General features: G+C 46.7%; 1 protein-coding gene across 7 annotated transcripts in view; it reads left to right on the top strand.

Annotated features, from left to right (window-relative positions):
• Positions 1–23,507, top strand: part of LOC141265383 (triple functional domain protein-like) — a 1,868,493-nt gene that overhangs the window by 696,843 nt on the left and 1,148,143 nt on the right. For all 7 annotated transcript variants that reach the window (XM_073678400.1, XM_073678401.1, XM_073678399.1 and 4 more), the window contains one exon: positions 12,308–12,503. In XM_073678400.1, coding sequence (XP_073534501.1) covers positions 12,308–12,503 — 196 coding nt within the window. The remainder of the gene's footprint in view (positions 1–12,307; positions 12,504–23,507) is intronic.

Below are 23,507 nucleotides of genomic sequence, written 5' to 3'. Positions count from 1 at the left end.
GGAGGCTCTTGACAGCAGGAAGAGAAGAGATGAGTCCCCTCCAATCCCACTGAGCTCCCAGGAAGGAACTTTGCGCCAATGCTCTCCTCTCTGTGTCTGTCCTGCTAGGGACAGGAAAAACACTGAGGGTGTGGTGGAGGGGTGTGTCTTTTAATCTCTTTCGTGTTTCCTGTCCCTAGAGGGTAAGAAGGACAACCTCCTGTCCTGCTGTCATGAGGGACATTCTGGGGAAATGTGCTGCCGGGGGAGTAGGTATTACTGCAGTTCTGAGTAAGGTGACTGAACCTTCGCCACCCCCATGACTGAAACCAAATGCTGCCAAAAAGAATAAAGTTCAATTTCTCCCTGCTGCATTCGGCTATGTGCAGGCGCCGGACAGCATAATAATGCTATCAACCTGCAGATTAACTCCATATCTTCAGGTTATTACTAGTGTTGAGCCACCCCCGTAGTGTTCGAGTTCGGTTCGGTTCGTCGAACACCCGTGTGTTCGCCGAACTGTTCATCGAAAACCATTAAAACCAATGGCAGGCAAACAAAAACACATAGAAACACATAGAAAACACCTTCAAAGGTGTCCAAAAGCTGACAAACTGCTCAGAAGACACAACTAACACATGGAAAAGTGACAAGTACATATAGTCATGCGAAAAGAAAAGAGGTGGAGGAGTAAAAGGAGGGGGAGACACAGATATAGGCATGTCATGCCCTTCTAAAATCCGAAAAGTGAGAAGCCGACACGGCCAGTTCATTCCTGCCCGTGTCACCTCCGTGTCGCCGGGTTTGTGCCAGAGCCGCAGTGGACCCTGACGGCCAGCCCCCCTCTCCCAATACTGGTGCCTGTCCGCTGGTGGGTCGAGCGAGCCCCCCTGTGGTGGAGGCAGCTCTAAGCTTTTTAATTTAAATTGTCTCTCTAATTTGAATGAATACACTTTAAATCCATTTACAAGGATCTATTGGAGGGCAAGTCTCATGCCAGCAGCTGCGTAATTCCAGCTCCAGTAGCGTCCACTAAAGCTGCTGCAGTTAAAAAGCTTTTATAAGGATCGAGCTCAGCTGTCCACCGCAAGGTGTCCTACCGCCAGTCCCAGCCCCTATTCCTTGGGGTGCCTCCTGATGCTCTTCACTGAGTATCCCGTGGTCCCGAAGCATTTCCTTTGAAAAAATTAAGTGTCCAAACTACAGGTGGTGTAGCTTGGTTAACAGCCGGGATAATCCGCTGACTAGCAGACACTGCTACTAGGCACAAAGTATTTCCTGGGATAGATGCAGTTAAAAATTTGTAATTAGATACTATCGTTGGATGCTGAGAAAGCATTCCATAGAGTCTCCTGGCATGCCATATATTATTCTCTTAAAAAGCTTGGGGTAGGGGTCTAGGGGACTCTTTTATAGCCAAAATCATGGCCCTGTATCGCAATACGTCACCTAGGCTGAAGATAAATGGAACTGTAGCACCCTGAGGGCTCGGTTGCTACAGACGTATTGCACCTCACCCAGAGGTGTGATATCTCACTCTCAGGTAAGGATGGAGTGTGGATCAGGACCCCACACCTGCATGCATTACACCACATTGCCGTGGGGCAGGGTGACCAATATGCCCCTGAGATGGGCACGACAGTCCTTTTCCCTGGCTGGAGTGGGGGGAGGGAACTCTGAGGAAGGGGAACCCTTTAGTGCAGGACCAGGGAGGAAGCAGTCCCTGGGTGCATTGAGAAGGTAGTATAAAAGGTGGGCACCATCTTAGTTCAGTGCAGAGAAGTCTGAGCAGAAGTGACAGGGAGCAGGGGCTCTGCATGAGCTCTGCTCCGGATGCGGGCCTAGTAACAGAGGCCCAGGCCTGGAAGAGGGACAAGGAAGGAAGAGGAGCGGAGAAGGCTCCAGGAACGAGGAACGAAGGGATCCCAGGGGTGCGGACAGGTGAGTCGCCACTGCACGCCCGAATCCACCTGCGTGGAGGGGTCAGGCCAAAGGGGGAGACCGGTCCCCGAAACTAGTGGAGGCATCTAGAAACCGGAGGCTGTGACATTTTATGTGGCGCAGCCCCTCGCTACACCCGCTAGGAAGGCACCACATAGGGTCAGGGAAACTGGTGTTAAGTTTACCAAGAGGAGGCCCGAGGAAGCCGGACAGAAGGGTTGGTAAGAAAGGCCAGACAAATGACACACAAAGGGGGTCCTGTGAAGCGCTCCAAAGTCATCTGGGAGGTGTCTGAGTCCCTCACCTGGTGAGCACAGTACGACGTGGGCAGCCGTTACCTGCAGAAGTGGTCTGGATAATAAGAACTGTGAGTAAAGGCCCTGGACTGCATCACTGACTCCATGTTGTTACTGCTGCTTCCCTGCACCATCACCCCTATCCTCCGCATACACTGCCCTGAGACTATACCCCTCCCGTGGGGAGTTATGCTACGCTCTGCTGCACCCACAACACCAGCCTCAGCGGTCTGCCCTGCAGCGGCGGTTCACTCTGACCGCAATCCACGGGTGGCGTAGTTGGACATTTAAACATCAAAACCACATAAATAGTTCCTCCACTGGTTTGACCGCCCTGAGCCACGAAATCTGGTCGCTGCCACGGAGACTACAACCACCAGCATCCACCAAAAAGGGTCCGGCTCCTGGTGTCTCAAGGCCCAGGGGGCGCGTCAGAACATTTTCATCACCTTTCATAATCACCAATGGGACAAGGCAGGGATGTCCTCTGTCCCCTCTCTTATACATCCTAGTGACGGAGCACCTGCTCTCATCAATTCGCCATAACCCCAATATTAGGTGGATTGAGGTGGGAGGCACCGAGTACAAGTGCTCTCTGTTTGCTGATGATGTCCTAGTATATATCACTCAATCACATATATCCATCCCTGCTGTTATGGCTGAAATAGATCACTTTGTTACATGGTCAAATTTAAAAATCAATGCAGCGAAGTCTGAGGCCCTCGATGTCTCCCTCCCTAAATCCATACAGGATTCCATCCAGTCCAACTTTCCCTTTGCCTGGCCCTCACAGGGTATCAAATACTTAGGAATTCGTATTCATAGAGACCTCTCCCGTCTATGTTATCTTAATTTTGGGCCCTTTATTGAACAACTCCATACAGACCACGGTTGGCAAGTTAGAACTGTAAGATTCACTACGTGAACCACTGGTGTTTTGTGGAAAAGCACATGTACACTGTGTTCCAAATTATTACGCAAAAAGTGTTTAGGAGTGATAAGGGAAGAATTTGTTTGTTTGTCAGTTAAACTCATTGATGGTGATGTGTGTCAGGGCTCTTTATATCACTGTGAGCAATTGCAGACACCTGTGCTAATTAGTTTGGCAGGTATGTCCAATAAAAGGCAAGACTACTTAAGAAGGCTGTGTCCCACATTATTAAGCCGCCTACATTTTCTGCCAAAATGGGAAAGAAAAAGGATGTGTCGGCTGCTGAGAAGCAACAAATTGTGGAGTGTTTAGGTCAAGGCATGACTACATTCAGCATTGTGCAATGATCAGGATGAAGTATCTTGGCAATCAAGAAGTATGTAGCTGATTCACAGTACACACGTGTGCGTGCTGATAAGGGCAAATTGAGGACTCTTTCCTACAGGCAATTACGTCAGGTTAAAAGAGCAGCGGCAAAAAAGCCTTGTCATAGCAGCAGACAAGTTTTTGAAGCTGCTGGTGCCTCCAACGTCCCCCGAACAACAAGATGCAGGGTCCTTCAGAGGTTTGCAGCTGTGCGTACGCCATCCTGTCGACCTCCTCTATCCACTGCACACAAGCAGAAACGGCTCCAGTGGGCCAAACATTACATGATGACTGACTTCAAAACTGTTTTGTTCACGGATGAGTGCCGTGCAACGCTCGATGGTCCAGATGGATGGAGTGGAGGATGGCTGGTTGATGGACACTGTAACATATCTGGCGGCATCCTTGCATAGTGGTCCATCTCCCACTGTGCAAGAGCACGCACTTGATCTCCAGTCCAGAATGTCTCTCTGGCTTCCCTCCATGCTGTCTGTTTGTGTCTGTTTTTGCTGCTTAAGGGCGGCGCCTGATCACTTCCTGCTTTTTGTACCTGCTGTGGGTCACACCCCTTGTGCGTCCTCAGCCTATTGCTGTCTGTCACCTGGTATTTAACCCAGCTGCTCCAATCAATCCCTGCCTGAGCATCTTGCCCTGTCAGTTGGCTTTTGTCTCTGACATGCCAGGTCCTGTCTGTTACCTGTCTTGAAGTATCTGTTCCCATGTCTGTACTGTGTCCTATCTGTGTACCCTAACCTGCAGTCTGTACACGTTCCTTGCCTGTTCGTTCCGCCTTCCTGGAGGCTGTATTTCCAGGCCAGTCTGAACACGCTCCTTGCCTGTTCGTCCCGCCTCTCTGGGGGCCGTATTCCCAGACCCGCTCCTGTATCCCGCTGCAGTGTCGGTCTCCTCCGTACACTCAGTTCCAGTCTGAACTCTCTCCTATCTTTTACCTGTTTTGCCTCTATGTCCATCCCTTCCCTTTTCCTGCATTGTCTGAACCTGTACCTAACTCCCTCTTGTTGTCGCTGTACTTCAGTTGTGAGTTTTGTGCTCTCTCGTTACTTCTTTGTAAGTATCTAGTTTGTTTCTGGTTCCGCCTTTCCCTTCCTGCCTGTCCTGTGTGAACAGTGTCCTGTCTCCTCTGCCCTGCTCTGACCCTTTGCTTGCTGCTCCGGCAGTCTCGCTCTGTTCCCTCTTGCTCGCTAGTCCTGCGGTCTGCTCTATCCCTCTTCCTCACTGTTCCTTCAGTCTCGTTCTGCTCCCTCTTTCTCACTGCTCCGGCAGTCTCGTTCTGCTCTCTTTCTTTACCTCACTGCTCTGGCAGTCTCGCTCTGCTCCCTCTTGCTCGCTGCTCCGGCAGTCTGATCTGCTCCCTCTTGCTCACTGCTCCGGCAGTCCTACCCTGCTCTTACCCTTTGCTCGCTGCTCCGGCAGTCTCGCTCTGCTCTTACCCTTTGCTCGCTGCTCCGGCAGTCTCTCTCTGCTCTGACCCTTTGCTCGCTTCTCTGGCAGTCCTACTCTGCTCTGACCCTTTGCTTGCTGCTCCGGCAGTCCTACTCTGCTCTGACCCTTTGCTCGCTGCTCCGGCAGTCTCGCCCTGCTCCCTCTTGCTCGCTGCTCCGGCAGTCTCGCCCTGCTCCCTCTTGATTACTGCTCCGGTAGTTTGCTCTGACCCTTTGCTCGCTGCTCCGGCAGTCTCGCTCTGCTCCCTCTTGCTCACTGCTCCGGCAGTCCTACCCTGCTCTTACTCTTTGCTCGCTGCTCCGGCAGTCTCGCTCTGCTCAGACCCTTTGCTCGCTTCTCCGGCAGCCTCGCTCTGCTCTGACCCTTTGCTCCACTCCTGGCGGTCTCGTCTTGCTCTGCTCTTGCCCGCCGCTCCGGGCGGTCTCAACCTGCTGTGTTTGTATACCGCTTCTGCGGTTCTGTTCCAGAAGTCCCAATCTGTACTGGGTCCTATCCTCTCTGTGCTCCAACCTGTTGTACCTGCCAGTACCTCCCCGTCTGCATACCAGTGTGCCAGCCTAAACCTTCCAGTTCCTGTATTCCCCGGTGTGGGCCAACAGCCGTGTCCGGAGTATGACCTGGAGTAGACCCTGGTCCCTCTGCTCGGTTCCTCCCTGGTGCACTGGCGTCGTATGCCGTCGTGCGATCTTGGTCGGATCGGCAGACACTTAGTTATCCCCCTCCAGGCACTCTCCGGCACGGTACAGTGGAATCACTACAATCACACGCACACGCCGCTCAGCCCGGGCGTTTGCATTACAGACACCCCATGCAAACACGGCTACAGCGCCAACAAGGAGGAGGTGGAGTAATGTTTTGGGCTGGAATCATGGGGAGAGAGATTGTCGGCCCCTTTAGGATCCCTGAAGGGGTAAAGATGAACTCCATAATGTATGTGGAGTTTCTCAAACAGCACTTCCTGCCATGGTTCAAGAAGAAGAACCGTGTATTCCACAGCAACATCATTTTCATGTATGATAATGCACCGTCTCATGCTGCACATAAAACATCTGCATCTCTGGCTGATATGGGCATAAAAGGGGACAAACTTATGGTGTGACCCCCATGCTCTCCTGACCTCTACCCCATTCAGAACCTATGGAGCATCATCAAAAGGAGTGTCTATGATGGCGGGAGGCAGTTCACATCTAAGCAACAGCTCTGGGAGGGTATTCTGTCCTCATGCAAAACAATTGAAGCAGAAACCATCCAAAGCCTGACAAATTCAATGGATGAGAGGGTTCAGAAGCTCCTTTCGAACAAGGGGTCCTATGTGCAAATGTAACATCACCTAGAATAAAGTTTTGAGTTGAAAACTGTTTGATTTCAGTTTCTAATAACCTGCTAATGCTTATAATTTCAAAAATGACCATTTTTTTTGGTCTTTATTAAAATGAAAAGGTTGATCAAAGAGTGTGGGGGATCTAAGAGTGTGGCAACCCAGTAGTCCGGATTACTTCGAATTCCGACAATCTGAGGGTCATGTTGCAGGTAGTGCAGCAAGAAGGCACTTATGTGTCTTGCGCATCTCGGAGCCCCAAAATTATTTTCCGGGCTAGATGCAGCTAAAAATTATTATTAATTTTAAATCTGGTGGAGCCTAGTATAGATGGCCTAATAGAATCAGTACTGCACACTGCTACAAAGCCCAAATTATTTTCCAGCCAAGATACAGATAAATATGATTAGTAATTTGAAAGCTTAAAACGGTTGGTGAGGTGAATTTAACCAATCATCAAGCTTTTACTCTCCCCAGGATGACACAGGGGTAGAAAAGTCGTTTCGGATCCATGATTTGTTCATCTTTATGAACGTGAGTCTGTCTACATTATCAGTGGAGAGCCGCATGCGCTTATCTGTCAGCACACCACCAGCAGCGCTGAACACACGATCAAACAGAATGCTGGCTGCGGGGCCTGACAAGATCTCCAAGGCGTAAGTGGCGAGCTCCGGCCATTTATCCAGATTGGAAGCCCAAAAAGAGCAAGGGTCCAGTGACACAGTCATGGCTTCAATGTTTACTTGGAGATACTCCTGTACCATCGTCTGTAGGCGTTGACTATGTGTCAGACTTCTTGTCTCCTGTGGCCTTGCAAAGGATGGGCTAAAAAAGTGGTGAAATGATTCTGCAAAATTGATGGTACCAGCAGATACTGTGTTTCTGTTACGGTTTGAGTGCTGAACACTCGATGGTCCCACAGTTGGCAAGTTGGAACTGTGAGATTCACTACGTGCACCACTGGTGTTTTGTGGAAAAGCACATGTAAGATTCTGCAACAGTCTCTGCTGATATTCCTGCATGCGTGCATCCCTTTCTATGGCAGGAATAATTTCTGCAAATTTACTTTTGTACAGGGGATCTAACAGTGTGGCAACCCAGTAGTCAGGATTATTTCTAATTCTCACTATTCGAGGGTCATGTTGCAGGTAGTGCAGCAAGAAGGCACTCATGTGTCTTGCTTATCCAGGAGCACCAAGTCCCTGTTGTGTTGGTGGCGAGGTAACAATCATGCTTCCTTCCTCTGTCCTCTCCCCCCAACCTCGCACAACAGAAATGTGATCAAGGTCTCCCTCATCTGATGAGTCTTCCATCAGTTCGTCCTTCACTTCTTCCTGGGCTCCTGCACCTTCCTCACTAGTTTGGCTGCTACCATGCGCCTTGGTAAAACCATCTCCCCCACCCTCACATGCCTGCCGCCTTGGTGCTGCCGACCGTCTGGACCTTGCAGATGTTAGCCCTTCCGCATACAACTCCTCCTCCTCTACTTCCTCCACCTCCTCTTGTGCCACCACCTGACTCCGAATTCTGTTTAACATGTGCTCCAGCATGTAAATCACCGGAATAGTCATGCTGATAATGGCATTGTCAGCACTAAACATCTTCGTCGCCATTTCAAAACTGTGCAGAAGGGTGCATAGGTCCCTGATCTGAGACCACTCCTCCAGCGTGATTTGCCTCACCTCTGGATCTCGTTGGCCCAGGCTATACATCAGAACGTATTGCACCAGGGCTTGTCGGTGCTGCAACATGTGCAGAGTTGAATTCCACCGGGTAGGCACATCGCATTTTAGCCGGTGAAGTGGCAGGCCTAACAACTTCTGAAGAGATGTAAGTCGCTGAGCTTCGGGATGCGAACGGCGGAAGTGAGCACACAGTGACCGTGCCCTCTGCAGAAGGCCATCTAGTCCGGGATAGTGGGCTAAAAATTGCTGGACAACCAGGTTCAACACGTAAGCCATTCAAGGCACGTGTGTGACATTGCCCCGGCGAAGGGCCGCACCCAGGTTTGCAGCATTGTCGCACACGGCCTTCCCTGGTTTCAGGTCCAGTGGAGACAACCATTCATGAAATTGGTTCTCCAGAGCTGACCACAACTCCTCAGCTGTGTGACTCACATTTCCCAGACATTTCAAAGTATAAACCGCCTGATGACGTTGAGCCCTACTGCCAGCATAGTAAGGAGGTGTGCAGGATCCCTTCTGCGCAGTTAGAAAGCTTGTGGCATGACCAGACAGGCTTTGGGTGCAGGTGGAGGACCGAGAGGAGGTTGAGGAGGCAGAAGCAGTGGAGGAACTTTGACTTAAAGAGGATTGACGCACAACTCGTGGGGACGGCAAGACTTGGACAGCAGCCCCTTGTCCTGCTGTCACCATAGTTACCCAGTGCCCAGTCAGCGACATGTAACGCCCCTGTCCATGCCTACTCATCCAAGTGTCTGTGGTGAAATGCACCCTGTCACACACAGAGTTTCTCAAAGAAGCGGTGATGTTGTGTGCGACATGCTGGTGGAGCGCAGGCACACCTTTCTTTGAGAAGTAGTGCCGACTGGGCATCTGGTACTGGGGCACTGCGACGGACATAAGGTCTCGAAAATCCTCTGTGTCCACCAGGCGGAAAGGCAGCATTTCTGTAGCCAAGAGCTTGCAGATGGTGAAATTCAACCTCTTAACTTTCTCATGGCTAGGAGGAAATGGTCTTTTACTTGTCCACATCTGAGGGACCGAGGGCTGGCTGTTGTGCTTAGACGGGGTTGATAAGGGTGTCCCCGGCCAACTGCCGGTCTGTGAGGAAGATGCAGGCGGACATGTTAGGTTGCATTGATCCAAAGGTGGTGCTATCGATGTCGGACAGTGCTCAACACCAGCTGGTGTTACCACCTCCAAAGAATATGATGACCTGCCAATCACGCTGCCTGTTGCGGGTAAAGAGGTGGCAGGTCTGCGTCCCAAAATAGGTGTGACTGCTCTCCCCCCAGTCACAGAGGATGAAGAGGCCGCAGATGCACAAGATGGGGCAGACGGTGGTTGGCCCGGCCGGCTAGGCCGCATTGTAGCACAGTGAGCTTCCCACTGCAACTTATGCTTCATGTCCATGTGCCGGTTCATGCATGAAGTACTCAAACTGTGTATTTTTTGGCCTCTACTTAGCTTTTGTTGACAAATGTTACAGATAACACGAGTTGGGTCATCTTTATCGATCTGAAAAAATGGCCAGGCTATGCAAGGTTTAGCACCCATGCGACCTGAAGAGCCACCACGACTTGTGGTCAGAGGCAGAGTTGTGTTTGAGGATGCAGTTGTTGACATGCTTCCAGTACTACATCTCTGTCCAGGAAGGCGCAACCTGACCTCGTCGTCACTAGCATCCTCCTCCACCTCCTTTGCTGACCTCATCTCTTGGCTGACTGTGGGTTGACAGTAAGTGGGATCTCCAACCTCATCATCATCACCCTGTGTGTTATCACACCCGTCGTCCTCAGAGCCAACCTGTTCGTGCCCTGACAAAAAACTAAAGCTGTCGCTCCAATCAGGTATTTGAGTTTCATCATCGTCTTCCTCATTCTCTCCACCAACAGGAGTTACAGTTTGGGAATGAGGGTCTACATTATGGTCAGAACCTTCTGCGTCTGGTCCTGGATCCGACTCATAAAGATTCTGGGCATCAGTGCAGATCATTTCCTCGTCTGGATTCACAGAAGCACTGGAGCCGACTTCTGATTCCCAGGCTATAGTATGAGTAAAGAGCTCTGCAGACTCAACCATCTGTTCTACCTCATACTCAGACGGGCAGCTGGAGATTTGGGAGGTGTAAGGAAGCAAGTGCGATTGGGGTGACACCTCTGAGGACTGGAGTATTTCTGATGTTGAAGTTGATGTGGAGGAGAGCCCACTTAAAGGAGCACTTGATATCCATTGAAGCACCTGCTGTTTTTGTGCCTCATCTGGAATTTGTAGCGATTGTCGTGGCCGTAAGAAAGGGATCTTATCACATTGTCCGCTAAAAGAAGTAGACATTTTAGTTTGGCTGGAAGATGGTCTTTCTTCTGCAGATGTTACTGTTGCTTTAACACCTAACCCACGGACACAACCTTTTTTCCCCTTCCCAACACGCCTATTCCCCTTTCCACCAGCAGCAGGCCTTTTTCCACTCATTTTGGTGGTTAACTAATTCACAACTCTGGAGTTGTTTGCACAAAAAAACAATGGATGGGAACCGAGCAGAGCTGAGTGGCCAAATTGTGGTATTAGGCCAAAACTATTGTCTGGGTTAGATGCAGAGAAAAATTATATTCAATTTGCAACCTGATGGAGGTCAGTATAGATGGACTAATAGAACAAGTCCCACACACTGCTAGAAGGCCAAATATTTTTTCAGAGCTAGATGCAGAAAAAAATTGTATTCAATTTGCAACCTGATGGAGGTCAGTATAGACGGACTAATAGAACAAGTCCCACACACTGCTAAAAGGCCAAATATTTTTTCAGAGCTAGATGCAGAAAAAAATTGTATTCAATTTGCAACCTGATGGAGGTCAGTATAGATGGACTAATAGAACAAGTCCCACACACTGCTAGAAGGCCAAATATTTTTTCAGAGCTAGATGCAGATAAAAATTATTTTTAATTTGCAACCTGATGGAGGTCAGTATAGATGGACTAATAGAACAAGTCCCACACACTGCTAGAAGGCCAAATATTTTTTCAGAGCTAGATGCAGAAAAAAATGATATTCAATTTGCAACCTGATGGAGGTCAGTATAGATGCACTAATAGAACAAGTCCCACACACTGCTAGAAGGCCAAATATTTTTTCAGAGCTAGATGCAGATAAAAATTATTTTTAATTTGCAACCTGATGGAGGTCAGTATACATGGACTAATAGAATGATGCTATGCCCAAAAGGTTTTACTTCACTAGGTGCAGTAAAACAATTGGTATTCTATACACAGGTGGTGTAGCTTGCAACACAGATAGGCTACTCCACTGACTAACACACTCTGCAATAGGCCAAAAAGGATTAGCTTTGCTAGATTTAGCCAAATGCTGTGAAAAAAACTTGCACAGCACTGGCACAGACCTGCCTGGCAAAAACTGATAGGAACTGATCTAACTTAGTCCTGAAAAGGACTGCAATTACAATTAGTCTTTACTCCCAACCTATCTGTTTAAGAGCACAGACCTGTCTGATAAAAGTCGTAGGAAATGCTGTAACCTAGTCCTTAAAAGGACTGCAATCACAACTATTCCCTACTCCCAAGCTATCTGTAGATTTGTGCGAAAATTGGCTTGAAATTAACAAGGTATAGCGCACACAGCAACAGCGGTGCCGTCTAACACGCAGCTGCAGCAGTGAGAAAATGGTGGCGACGGGGACAATGGCTTGGTCTTATAGGGCAAGGACATGTGACATACACTGCCAATCACACATGCCCTTGCTTGTGTGAAACAAAGCACTTCGCTGCGTGTGTGCGTGTGTGCGCTGCTGATAGGCTGACAGATTGCACCTCCCCACTGTAAATGCAGGAAAGAGAAAAAAATATGGAGATCTTCATTATTCCTGCAGAGATCCATCCCCTGCCCCTCCCCCCGCCCCACTGTACACTCAAACTGCGTATTAACATTAATTTTCACCATTACTGAGAAAAAATCCAGTTATGATTTTGGTGCACGAACAGTTATCGAACATAACCTCGAACAGCCGAATTTTTTTTCAAATCGTTCGTGTTCGCCGAAAGGCTCGAACACCGCCCAAAACAGCTCGAATTTGAGATTGGCGAACAGTTCGAGTCGAACAACGCTCATCTCTAGTTATTACTGGTCACACACTATAAAAACTCTGTTTTTTTGTGAAAACTATATTTAAAATTATCTTGTTCAGTTGTCAGTGATTCTATTTTTTAACTGTATAGTAACATTTTATTGGGTAGTTATTTCAATAGTTTGACCATTTTTAGTTTTACAATTTTTTTTTACATTATTTTTCTTTTTTCCCCCCTTTTTTCATTGTAGATAATTTCAGACTTAGAGTCTTGGAATGAAGAACTTGATTTACAAATAAACAACTTTGACACAGAAGACATCACTCTTGCAGAGCAGCGATTACAGCACCATGCTGATAAATCACTAACTATGAATAATCTGACGTTTGATGTAGTACACCAAGGACAAGAGCTTCTGCAATATGTCAATGAGGTGCAAGCTTCAGGTATTTAAATGTTTTATTTTACCATGATGTGATGATGGTGTTGTATGCTCATATTTTGCAATATATGATACTGGGAGTGGGGGCGGTCATTATCCTATATATGTACACAAAGACACAAGTACTCTTTAAGAGGCAACGCATTTAAAATATTTTGTGAATTCTACAAAATAATAATATGATTCAAGTTTTACTTGAACTTTTCGAAGAGGCTTCTCTGCTTAAAAAATTGCAAGAATGTCCAAACTTGAAATTGGACTTATCTACCAGACCAATGGATAAGCATTACAGCAAGGATAGGTAATTAAAATATAACCGCTAAAGTATAGTCTAAAAAAGCCTCATAGCCATAAAAAGATAGACACACAAACCTATAAACAAATAATTGATAGGGCAAAGATTGCTAATGGTAACCCACAATGTAGTAAAACTGATGTCTATGCAAATGCCATAATGAAACTCGACTAGTTAAGCAATCTAAGGAAAAGAGAGGAACAATCTTTCCCAGTCCAGGAGATGTCCTCTTATGATCCTCCTAATTAGTGATCTTCCATGTCATTGGGGGGCACAAATTAATACAGCTGCATATTACCCCACTGAGAATCAACAGACTACAAATGTTCTCAATCGCTCTTGACGCGTTTCTTCCTACAGCCATCAGGGAAGTATCATTGGTTTCATAGATAAACAGCCTTAGTGGCTGTGTACACACACTCCCATATCCGTGGTCCAGCAATACTACTTATATTGTCACCTATGTACTTAAATATTGTAGTGACATCTACACCGCGTGCAGAATTATTAGGCAAATGTGTATTTTGATCACTTTGATACTTTTTATACACATTGTCCTACTCCAAGCTGCATAGGCTTGAGAGCCAACTACCAATTAAGTAAATCTGGTGATGTGCATCTCTGTAATGAGGAGGGGTGTTGACTAATGACATCAACACCCTATATAAGGTGTGCTTAATTATTAGGCAACTTCCTTTCCTTTGGCAAAATGGGTCAGAAGAGAGATTTGATGGGCTCTGAAAAGTCCAAAATTGTGAGATGTCTTGCTGAGGGATGCAGCAGTCTTGAAATTTCCAAACTTTTGAAGCGTGATCACCGAACAATCAAGCGTTTCATGGCAAATAGCCAACAGGGTCGCAAGAAGCGTGTTGGCCAAAAAAGGCGCAAAATAACTGCCCACGAATTGAGGAAAATCAAGCGTGAAGCTGCCAAGATTCCATTCGCCACCAGTTTTGCCATATTTCAGAGCTGCAACGTTACTGGAGTATCAAAAAGCACAAGGTGTGCGATACTCAGGGACATGGCCAAGGTAAGGAAGGCTGAAAAACGACCACCTTTGAACAAGAAACATAAGATAAAACGTCAAGAATGGGACAAGAAATATCTTAAGACTGATTTTTCAAAGGTTTTATGGACTGATGAAATGAGAGTGACTCTTGATGGGCCAGAGGCTGGATCAGTAAAGAGCAGAGAGCTCCACTCCGACTCAGAAGCCAGCAAGGTGGAGGTAGGGTACTGGTATGGGCTGGTATCATCAAAGATGAACTTGTGGGACCTTTTCAGGTTGAGGATGGAGTGAAGCTAAACCCCCAGACCTAATGCCAGTTTCTGGAAGACAACTTCTTCAAGCAGTGGTACAGGAAGAAGTCGGTATCGTTCAAGAAAAACATGATTTTCATGCAGGACAATGCTCCATCACATGCATCCAACTACTCCACAGCGTGGCTGGCCACTAAAGGTCTAAAAGAAGAAAAAATAATGAGATGGCCCCCTTGTTCACCTGATCTGAACCCCATAGAGAACCTGTGGTCCATCATAAAATGTGAGATCTACAGGGAGGGAGTACAGTAAACCTCTCGGAACAGTGTCTGGGAGGCTGTGGTGGCTGCTGCATGCAGTGACGCAATGTTGATCGAAAACAGATCAAGCAACTGACAGAATCTATGGATGGAAGGCTGTTGAGTGTCACCATAAAGAAAGTTGGCTATATTGATCACTAATTTTTTTTTGTTTTTGCATGTCAGAAATGTTTATTTCTAAATTTTGTGCACTGATATTGGTTTACCTGGTGAAAATAAACAAGTGAGATGGGATTATATTTGGTTTTTATTAAGTTGACTAATAATTCTGCACAGTAATAGTTACCTGCACAAACAGATATCCTCCTAAGATAGCCAAATTGAAAAAAAGCCCACTCCTATTTCCAAAAATATTAAGCTTGGATATTTGAGTCTTTTGGGTTGATTGAGAGCATAGTTGTTGATCAATAATAGAAATAATCCTCTAAAATACAACTTGCCTAATAATTCTGCACACAGTGTATGTTACTTCCGGGCGCCCCGGCGCTTGACCTCATATCCAGTGCTCCTTATCACAGAATGCATATGCCTGAAGTCCTTAAGACACACGCTTCACTTCCGGCGAATGAAACAGAGAAACATCTTCATCTACCTGTCATGCCCACCTTACGTTCAGATAGGATCTATTGTCAGAATATTACTTGACAAATAACACTTTTTGTGAAGTACTCATTTCATATGTCTGAAAACTTTTCAAAGAAGTCTGTTTAAAAATATACATTATTATATTGCACAATATAACCTAGAACAGAGGTCCCCAACCTTTTTTGCACCAGGGACCGGCTTTAAGCAAGACCAGTTTTCCATGGCCCGGTGGGGGCGGGGGCGGGGCTTTGGTCATATGGGGGTGGGGTTATGGAGGGGTGGAGCTGTATGGGGAGGATGCTGGCGGGACCTCGGTGTACAGCGCTGCTAAGTAGCAGCATTGTACATTGAGCGTCAGTGTATACAGCGCTGCTGCTTAGCAGCGCTACACACTGAACACCGGTACCGGGAGCCGCGTCACTGAAGCCAGTCTGCTGCCCCAGCACGCCCCACATAACATGTTCTGCCGGGGGCGTGTCAGTGAGGAGAGCCTGCCGCCCCACCCCGTCAGGAACACACCATGCTGTGCAGGAGGGCCGCGTCACTAAGACCCGCCCCGTGACGTACAACAGGTACCATGCTGTGCTGTGGAGGGCTGCGTCACTAAGACCCGCCCGACGCCCCACCCCGTCCTGCATAATGTTCTCTGTCGGGAGCTGCGAGCTGTCACGGCTATGGCAGAAAACATTATAAATCCACACAGAGCGAGTTCTGACCAGGCGCAGGGCCGCGGAGCTAGCTGTCAGCGGCAGGGCCGGCTCCAGGTTTTTCTGGGCCCCGGGCGAAAGAGTCTCAGTGGGCCCCTTTAACACATACCACGATTCATGATGCAGAGATACGGCGGAGAAATATATATATATAGTACAATGCAAAGATTTCACTTCATGAGTGATATCTATTGTAAATTCTACAATAGCTCAGAAACCGGTGAATCGCTCCACACAGAATAGTGGCCCCCATATAAGGCTCCATACGGAATACTGGTCCCCATATAACGCCCATACGGAATACTGGCCCCCATATAACGCTTCATACGGAATACTGGCCCCCATATAAGGCCCCATACGGAATACTTGCCCCCATATAAGGCCCCATACGGAATACTTGCCCCCATATAAGGCCCCATACGGAATACTGGCCCCCATATAAGACCCCATACGGAATACTGGCCCCCATATAAGACCCCATACGGAATACTGGCCCCCATATAAGACCCCATACGGAATACTGGCCCCCATATAAGGCTCCATACGGAATACTGGCCCCCATATAACGCTCCATACAGGATACCGGTCCCCATATAATGCTGCATGCAGGCTGTTACCCCCCACATAATGCCCCATACAGGCTGTCCCCCCCTTATAATGCTCCATGCAGGCTGTTACCCCCCACATAATGCCCCATAGAGGCCCCTCCCTTTTAATGCTCCATGCAGGCTGTTACCCCCACATAATGCCCCATACAGGCTGCCCCCCCCCTTATAATGCTCCATGCAGGCTGTTCCCCCCCACATAATGCCCCATACAGGCCCCCCCTTTTAATGTTCCATGCAGGCTGTTACCCCCCACATAATGCCCCATACAGGCTGCCCCCCCTCTTTATAATGCCCCCTGCAGGCTGTCACCCCTCCTCTTTATACTGCCCCATGCAGGCTGTCACCCCTCCTCTTTATACTGCCCCATGCAGGCTGTCACCCCCCCTCTTTATAATGCCCCATGCAGGCTGTCACCCCTCCTCTTTATAATGCTCCATGCAGGCTGTCACCCCTCCTCTTTATACTGCCCCATGCAGGCTGTCACCCCTCCTCTTTATACTGCCCCATGCAGGCTGTCACCCCTCCTCTTTATAATGCCCCATGCAGGATGTCCCCCCCTCTCTTTATAATGCCCCATGCAGGCTGTTCCCCACCTTATAATGCCCCATGCAGGCTGGTCCCCACCTTATAATGCCCCATGCAGGCTGTCACCCCTCCTCATTATAATGCCCCAAGCAGGAATCCCCCCCTCTTTATAATGCCCCATGCAGGCTAGTCCCCACCTTATAATGCCCCATGCAGGCTGTCACCCCTCCTCATTATAATGCCCCAAGCAGGAATCCCCCCCTCTTTATAATGCCCCATGCAGGCTGTCACCCCTCCTCTTTATAATGCCCCATGCAGGATGTCCCCCCCCTCTTTATAATGCCCCATGCCTCCATACATTAAAAAAAAAAAAAAAAATCAAATACTCACCTCCCTTCTCCTCACCTGCTACCTGCTGCCCGCCGCCCGCTGCTCGGCTCCGAACTCCAGCGTTGTCGTTTCTTCCCGCTCTGCGCTCCCTGTGACGGCTCAGGGGAGGGCGCGGTGTAAAGACGTCACCGCGCCCTCTGACCTGAGACGTCACAGGGAGCGCAGAGCAGGAAGACAGCTGATCTGCGGAGGCACGGGGAGAGGTAAGTATCGGGCTGCCGGGGCCCTGAGCAAGCGGTGGAGAAGGGCGGGCGCTGACACCGCTCTCCTCCGCCCATAGCTCAGCGGGGTGCGCGACCGCCAGTAGGCCCCTCTGCCTGCTCAGAGCCCCGGCATTTGCCCGGGTGCTGACGCCGGCCCTGGTCAGCGGCGCCGCGGACCGGCTAAAAAACCCCAACGGCCCGGTCCTGGTCCGCGGACCGGCGGTTGGGGACCTCTGACCTAGAACATAAAATCCAAAAAGAAAAAAATGAATATAAAAATAAAAATATTTAAAATTTAAACAGTGGGCCTTGGCTGGTATGCATATGCATATATTTTTTTGCAAGGACTCTGCCGTTATATTTTTGATATTTAAATTGTTTTTTTTTAATTTTCTAATGTTTCTTTTTAACAGCTTTTTTCTGCAGCGTTTTTGCTGCTGCGGAAACGCTTAAAAAACACATCATGGACACACAGCCTTGCACAGGACATGGCAGGGGCACATTTGAATGTTCACAGCAAAGGAGCATTTTCATTTAACCCTTTAGTGACCCAGCCAAAATTTACAATTCTGACCACTGTCTCTTTGAGGTAATAACTCTGGAACGCTTCAACAGATCCCACTTATTCGGAGACTGTTTTTTCATTACATATTGTACTTAATGATAGTGGTAAAATTTCTTCGATATGACATGCATTTATTTGTGAAAAAAATGGAAATTTAGCTAAACTTTTTCAATTTTCAAACTTTCATTTCTTATGCCCTTAAATCAGAGACTTATGTCACACAAAATAGTTAATAAATAACATTCCACATGTCTACTTTACATCAGCACAATTTTTTAAACAAAACTTTTTTTTGGCAGGAAATTATGTACAATTGGGGGAGGAAGGTTTGAACTTGATGGACCTAGGTCTTTATTTAACCTACTTTATTATTTTTTAAGGGTTAAAAGTTGACCAGCAATTTCTCATTTTTCCAACAAAATTTAAAAAAATCATCTTTTTAGGGACCACATCACATTTGAAGTGGCTTTGATGGGTCTATATGACAGAAAATACCCAAAAGTGACACCACTCTTAAAACTACACCCCTCAATGTGCTCAAAACCACATTCAATAAGTTTATTAACCCTTAAGGTACTTTCACAGGAACTATAGCAATGTGAAAGGAAAAAATGAACATTTACCTTTTTCACAAAATTTTTATCATAGACCCAATTTTTTTTTATTATCATCAGGGTAACTAGATAAAATGGACCACAACATTTGTTGTGAAATTTATTTTCTAGCATGCTGATACCCCATATGTAGTGGAAAACCAATGTTTGGGTACACGGCAGGGCCCAGAAAGGAAGGAGCTCTGTTTCTTTTTGAGCACAAAATTGGCTGGAATCGAGAGTGGTCACCATGTCTGATTTGCCTAAACAGTAAAAAAAAAACACAAGTGACCCCATTTTGGAAATCACACCTCTCAAGGATTTTATCCTGGGGTATAGTGAGCATTTTGATCCCACAGGTATTACACAGAATCTGATAACTTTAAGTCGTTGTATTGAAAAAGTTCATTTTTCACAAAAATGTTGCTTTAGTCCAAAATTTCTCACTTTTGCAAGACGTAACACTGAAAAGTGGACCCCACAGTTTGATACCCACTTTCTTACGAGCGCAGCAATACCCCACATGCAATCAAAAAGTTACGTTTGGACAAATGGCATGGCTCTGAGCAGAAGGAGCAATTTTTGAATTTTCGAACACAAAATTTTTCTGAAAGAGACAGCTGGCACCATTTCCCATTTGCAGAAACCCCCTACAACTGACCTAATTTTGGAAACTACAACCCTCAAGAATTTTATCGATGTGTGTAATTAGGATTTTGAACCCAAAAGGTACTACACATTTGATAACATTAGGTCGTCATATTGAATATGTCATCTTTAGTGTTGAGCACAAGGCCTCGCTGCTCGAGTTTGCATCTGGTGCTCTGGTATGCACTGAGTATCGCAGGTGCTCGAGTGACATCCTCGCGTCTCCACCTCGCATGTTTTGCGTCTGTTAGATAGGCATAAAAGCATGCGGTGATGGGCAGTCCGTTTATAGCAGGCAATCCCCACATTTTTTTTTTTGGGTGTCTAAGCAGCGAAACATTCAGGGCAGGGACTTGAGCATCTCACTTGAGCACCCGATGCAAACTTCAGTAGCGAGCATTTGCGCTCAACACAAGTCGCCATATTGTTATAATTTTTTAAACTTTTTAAAAAGAAATCGTAACCCCACATGTAACCTCACACCTAACCCTACACCTAACCCTATCGGGACGGGTTGAGGAGGGGGAGGTGGCGCCTACGCCCTTTTTTCCCAACACTTTTAAAAAGTGGCGCTGAGGAATAAGTACCCTTAGCTGCCGCCTTTAAAAGGCATACAGGCGGTCCTTAAGGGATTAAAGCACCACTCCAGCGTTTTTGGTTTTTTTTCCCTCTGGAGTGGCACTTTAAATGTAAATCACCTGCGCCCGGTCATACACTCACCTTCCAGCGTCTTCCCTGTTTTTCGGCCCCGCTCCAGTCTCGTGGTACCATCTTGTGACAGTAGCTTCTGACTTGCCTGAAGTCAGAGGCTACATTACAAGCTCTCAATGCAAGTCTATGAGAGCAAGAGCAAGGCTTTCATAGACTTGTATTGATAAGTGACCTCCGTGTGCCGCTCCATAAAACACTGGACCTGCAGGCAGGTCACTGATCGCTGGAGACCAACAGGAGCTGCAGCGAAAACAGATGAAAGGTGAATATGAGACAGGAGCCAGGGGAATTACATTTAAAACATCACTCCATCAGTGAAATAAAAAAAATGCTGGAGTGATGCTTTTTATACATCCAATTGTGAAACTGATTTTTATTGCAAGATTTATTGAATAACGTGTACTTTGTGAGACAAGCATTTTAAGTATCATACACTAAAATGTTGATTTAGCATTAAATTTTTAATTTTCACAATGGGTAATAGGAGAAAATAGACTGCAAATCTTGTACAATTTATTACAAACTCGGCAATACCCAAAATTTATTTGAAAACTACGGTTTGGGGACATGGCAGGTCTCAGAAGGAGAAAGAGTTATCAGACTTTAGAAGCACAATATTGGTTGGAATAGATTGGGGATTTGAAGAACCACTGTTGTGCTAAAACTGCCATTACCCCCCTTCCCTCCTCCATTCCCTCCTTCCGACAGAAGCGACCCGCATTTTGGACGCTGCAACCCTCAATGAATTGTATAACTTTGGGCCGTGAAAATGAAAAATTACATGTTTTTTAATAAAATACTGTTCTAGCCCCAGAGTTTTTATTATCACTAGGGGTAATAAAAGAAACAGACTCTAAATGTATTATAGAATTTCTCCAGACAGATTGCGACGTTGCCTGCTCTTGCAAATCATGTTAACATAACATGCTGAGTGAGACGACTTGCCTGGGGAAGCAATCGCCCCATCAACTAGTCAAAAGATGATTGGCATATTAAAAATGGGCTTTAGAAATACTTTTTCTAAAGATCTGTTAATGCATCAATGACTATGAAGGAGCTGTTGGGCAGGGAATTTATACAGGAATATATAAATGCTGATTATTTGGGGAGCATAGGGGACCTGTAAGATTCCATTTTAGTTTTAGCATTTAGTGAACATGGTAAAAAAAAAATGTGGAATTGCAATTTTTTCTCCAATAATCCTCCACGACAGCACCGCAGAATGATGTCACCCCACCCTAATAAGGACAGAAAACACAAAGAGGTTAAATAGCCCCTACATCATCCCCTCTCCAGTGTTTTTCCTGTCCCTATTGGGATGAAGAGGTCATCCTGCAGTGATTTGTGCCAGTGGCAGACCCTACTTTTAAAATACCTGGATATTCGGGCAGAGGAGATCGACTGCTTAAACTTTTCCTTTCCAACGCTGATGGTGTCTCCTCTTGGACACAGGACTTCCCATCCTGTAAGCATCTGCGGGTAAAGGCTGGTGGGTATCAGGCTGGAGGCTTCCCTGAGCTCTCCAGCCTATCTCCTCTCCCTTCTCATTGTGTGGGCCTTTGCGACCGGGATAGTGTGAAACACTGGGCGCTTCTGTCGTATTTCTTCCGCTGCATCCCACGCTGAAGCATAAGTGTGATGCGCTCTCGGTCGCCAGAAGTGGTGTCAGACGTTGGGCCCTGCTTTATGATGTCGCTTCCGGTTTGCGTTCCACGCTGGAACGCAGTATCGCAAATGTGGCTGGTTACTGGGGATTCAGCGGGATATGATGCCTGTGACTGCATGGCCACCCACCCTACTGCTTAAACAAGAGCCCTAAACAGAACACACTCTAAGGTATGATCAATCCTTTTTTGTGAATACATGGAGGGTTTAAGTTCTTCCCTCTCCATGTGTGAAGATCCCGGCGCTGTTCCAGTCCCAGTAAGTTCCTGGCATTAGTAGTCCTTCTCTGCGGTGTAGGTCATTGTATATACTAGCGTTATTTCCTTCTCCCATCTCTTTAAGGGGGACTAGGATCCTGCACCAATGTGTTAAAAAACTGTCCTCCACCGGTAGAAAACCACTAAACTAGGTATGTACTGAAAAAAATATTAAGGATGAGCAGCCTTTCTTAATGGAAGAAATCAAGGGGATAGTTCGCCAGGAAATTCAATCTTCCCTGTCCTCTTTCTCCCAATCCACTCCCAGTATCCCTTCAATGGCTAAGAAAAGGAAAATTACTTTTGAAAAAGAAATGAACTCAGACTCCCAAGGAGAGATGTCCATACCGGCAGAACTTTTGGAAGAGGGTGAACTAAGCTCAGCCGCAGAAGTAGTCCACAAAGATAAAAAAATATATATTTTTCCTCCAAGGATTTGGAAGAACTACTTATGGCAGTAAGGAAAACCATGGAGGTGGAGGAAGAGAAGATTACCCGAATGGTTCAGTAGAGATGTTTGGGTGTCTCCAGTCAAAAAATAAGCTTGTATTTTCCATGCACAAAAACATCCAAAACTTAATCTTGGATGAATGAGTATTCCCGTGGAACTAAAAGACAAGTTCCCAGTGAATGAAGAGACTTCAAAATGTTGTTCTGAAATAGCTAAGATTGACATTCAGGTAGCAAGAGTTACTAAGAAGACAGAGTTTCCATTCGAAGACTCCTCTCAGCTAAAGGATCCTCTGGAACTTAAGATGGACAGTCTTCTAAAGAATTCCAAGGAGACGTCAGCATCCCTACTAGATACAAATGTTGTCTCCACATATGTCCCAATGACTTGATCAGCTGGAAGAACACCTTAGTATGGGCACTCCCAGAGAGGATATACTAGCATCCTTATCTCTCCTTCAGAAGGTAATGGGTTTTCTGGCAGACACATTGGCAGAATCAGTGAAGGTGGCAGCAAGATCGTCAGTTCTGTCAAATTCCCTAAGATGTGCACTAGCTAAAATCATGTAGCTGAGATGTAACTTCTAAAGTAAAGCTCTGTTGTATTCTCTTCCGGGAAGAATACATGTTTGGACCAGCTCGCCATGACTTACTAGAGAAGGCCTCAGACAAGAAAATAATCTCTAACCGAGCAAAAGAGCTTCAGGAAGAGATCCTTTCGCCCTCCTCATGAACTAACCCCTCAGTACAAAGGGAAAGGAAAGTCAGGCTGGTGGCTTTACCCAAAAAGAGAAGGTGGCAGAAATATATTTCCCAAGGTCAACGACTGAACAAGCCCTGGCGCCAGAATAGTAGGGGGACACATTTCAAAATTCCTCCCCCAGTGGCAAAGAGTTTGCTCAAACCCATGGATCCTGAAATCTGTCCAAGACTGTGTAAAAATAGGATAGGAGAAAAATCCTACACAGAGGTTAAAGATAACTCCTTTCTCTTCTTTAAAGCTACAAGACGCCCTGATGTCCGGTAGGAAAAGCTTACTATTCTCGGGTGTAGTCTCCCAAGTTCTGGATGCAGAGAGAGGCAGGGGTCACTAGGCCCGACTTCTCCTTATAAAGAAGCCAAGCAGTATCCACAGAATTATAGCAACAAACTTGGCACTTAGATATTTGTAAACGTGGAATAGATTTACTGGGAATCCACACTTCAGTCTATTTAGACCTTCATCA

Source organism: Phyllobates terribilis, unplaced genomic scaffold, assembly GCF_046119375.1.
Source record: "Phyllobates terribilis strain yellow unplaced genomic scaffold, ASM4611937v1 Scaffold_4__5_contigs__length_816908805, whole genome shotgun sequence".
Classification (NCBI taxonomy): domain Eukaryota; kingdom Metazoa; phylum Chordata; class Amphibia; order Anura; family Dendrobatidae; genus Phyllobates; species Phyllobates terribilis.
Note: the sequence above shows the minus strand (reverse complement) of the source record. Positions and strands in the feature narration are given on the sequence as shown.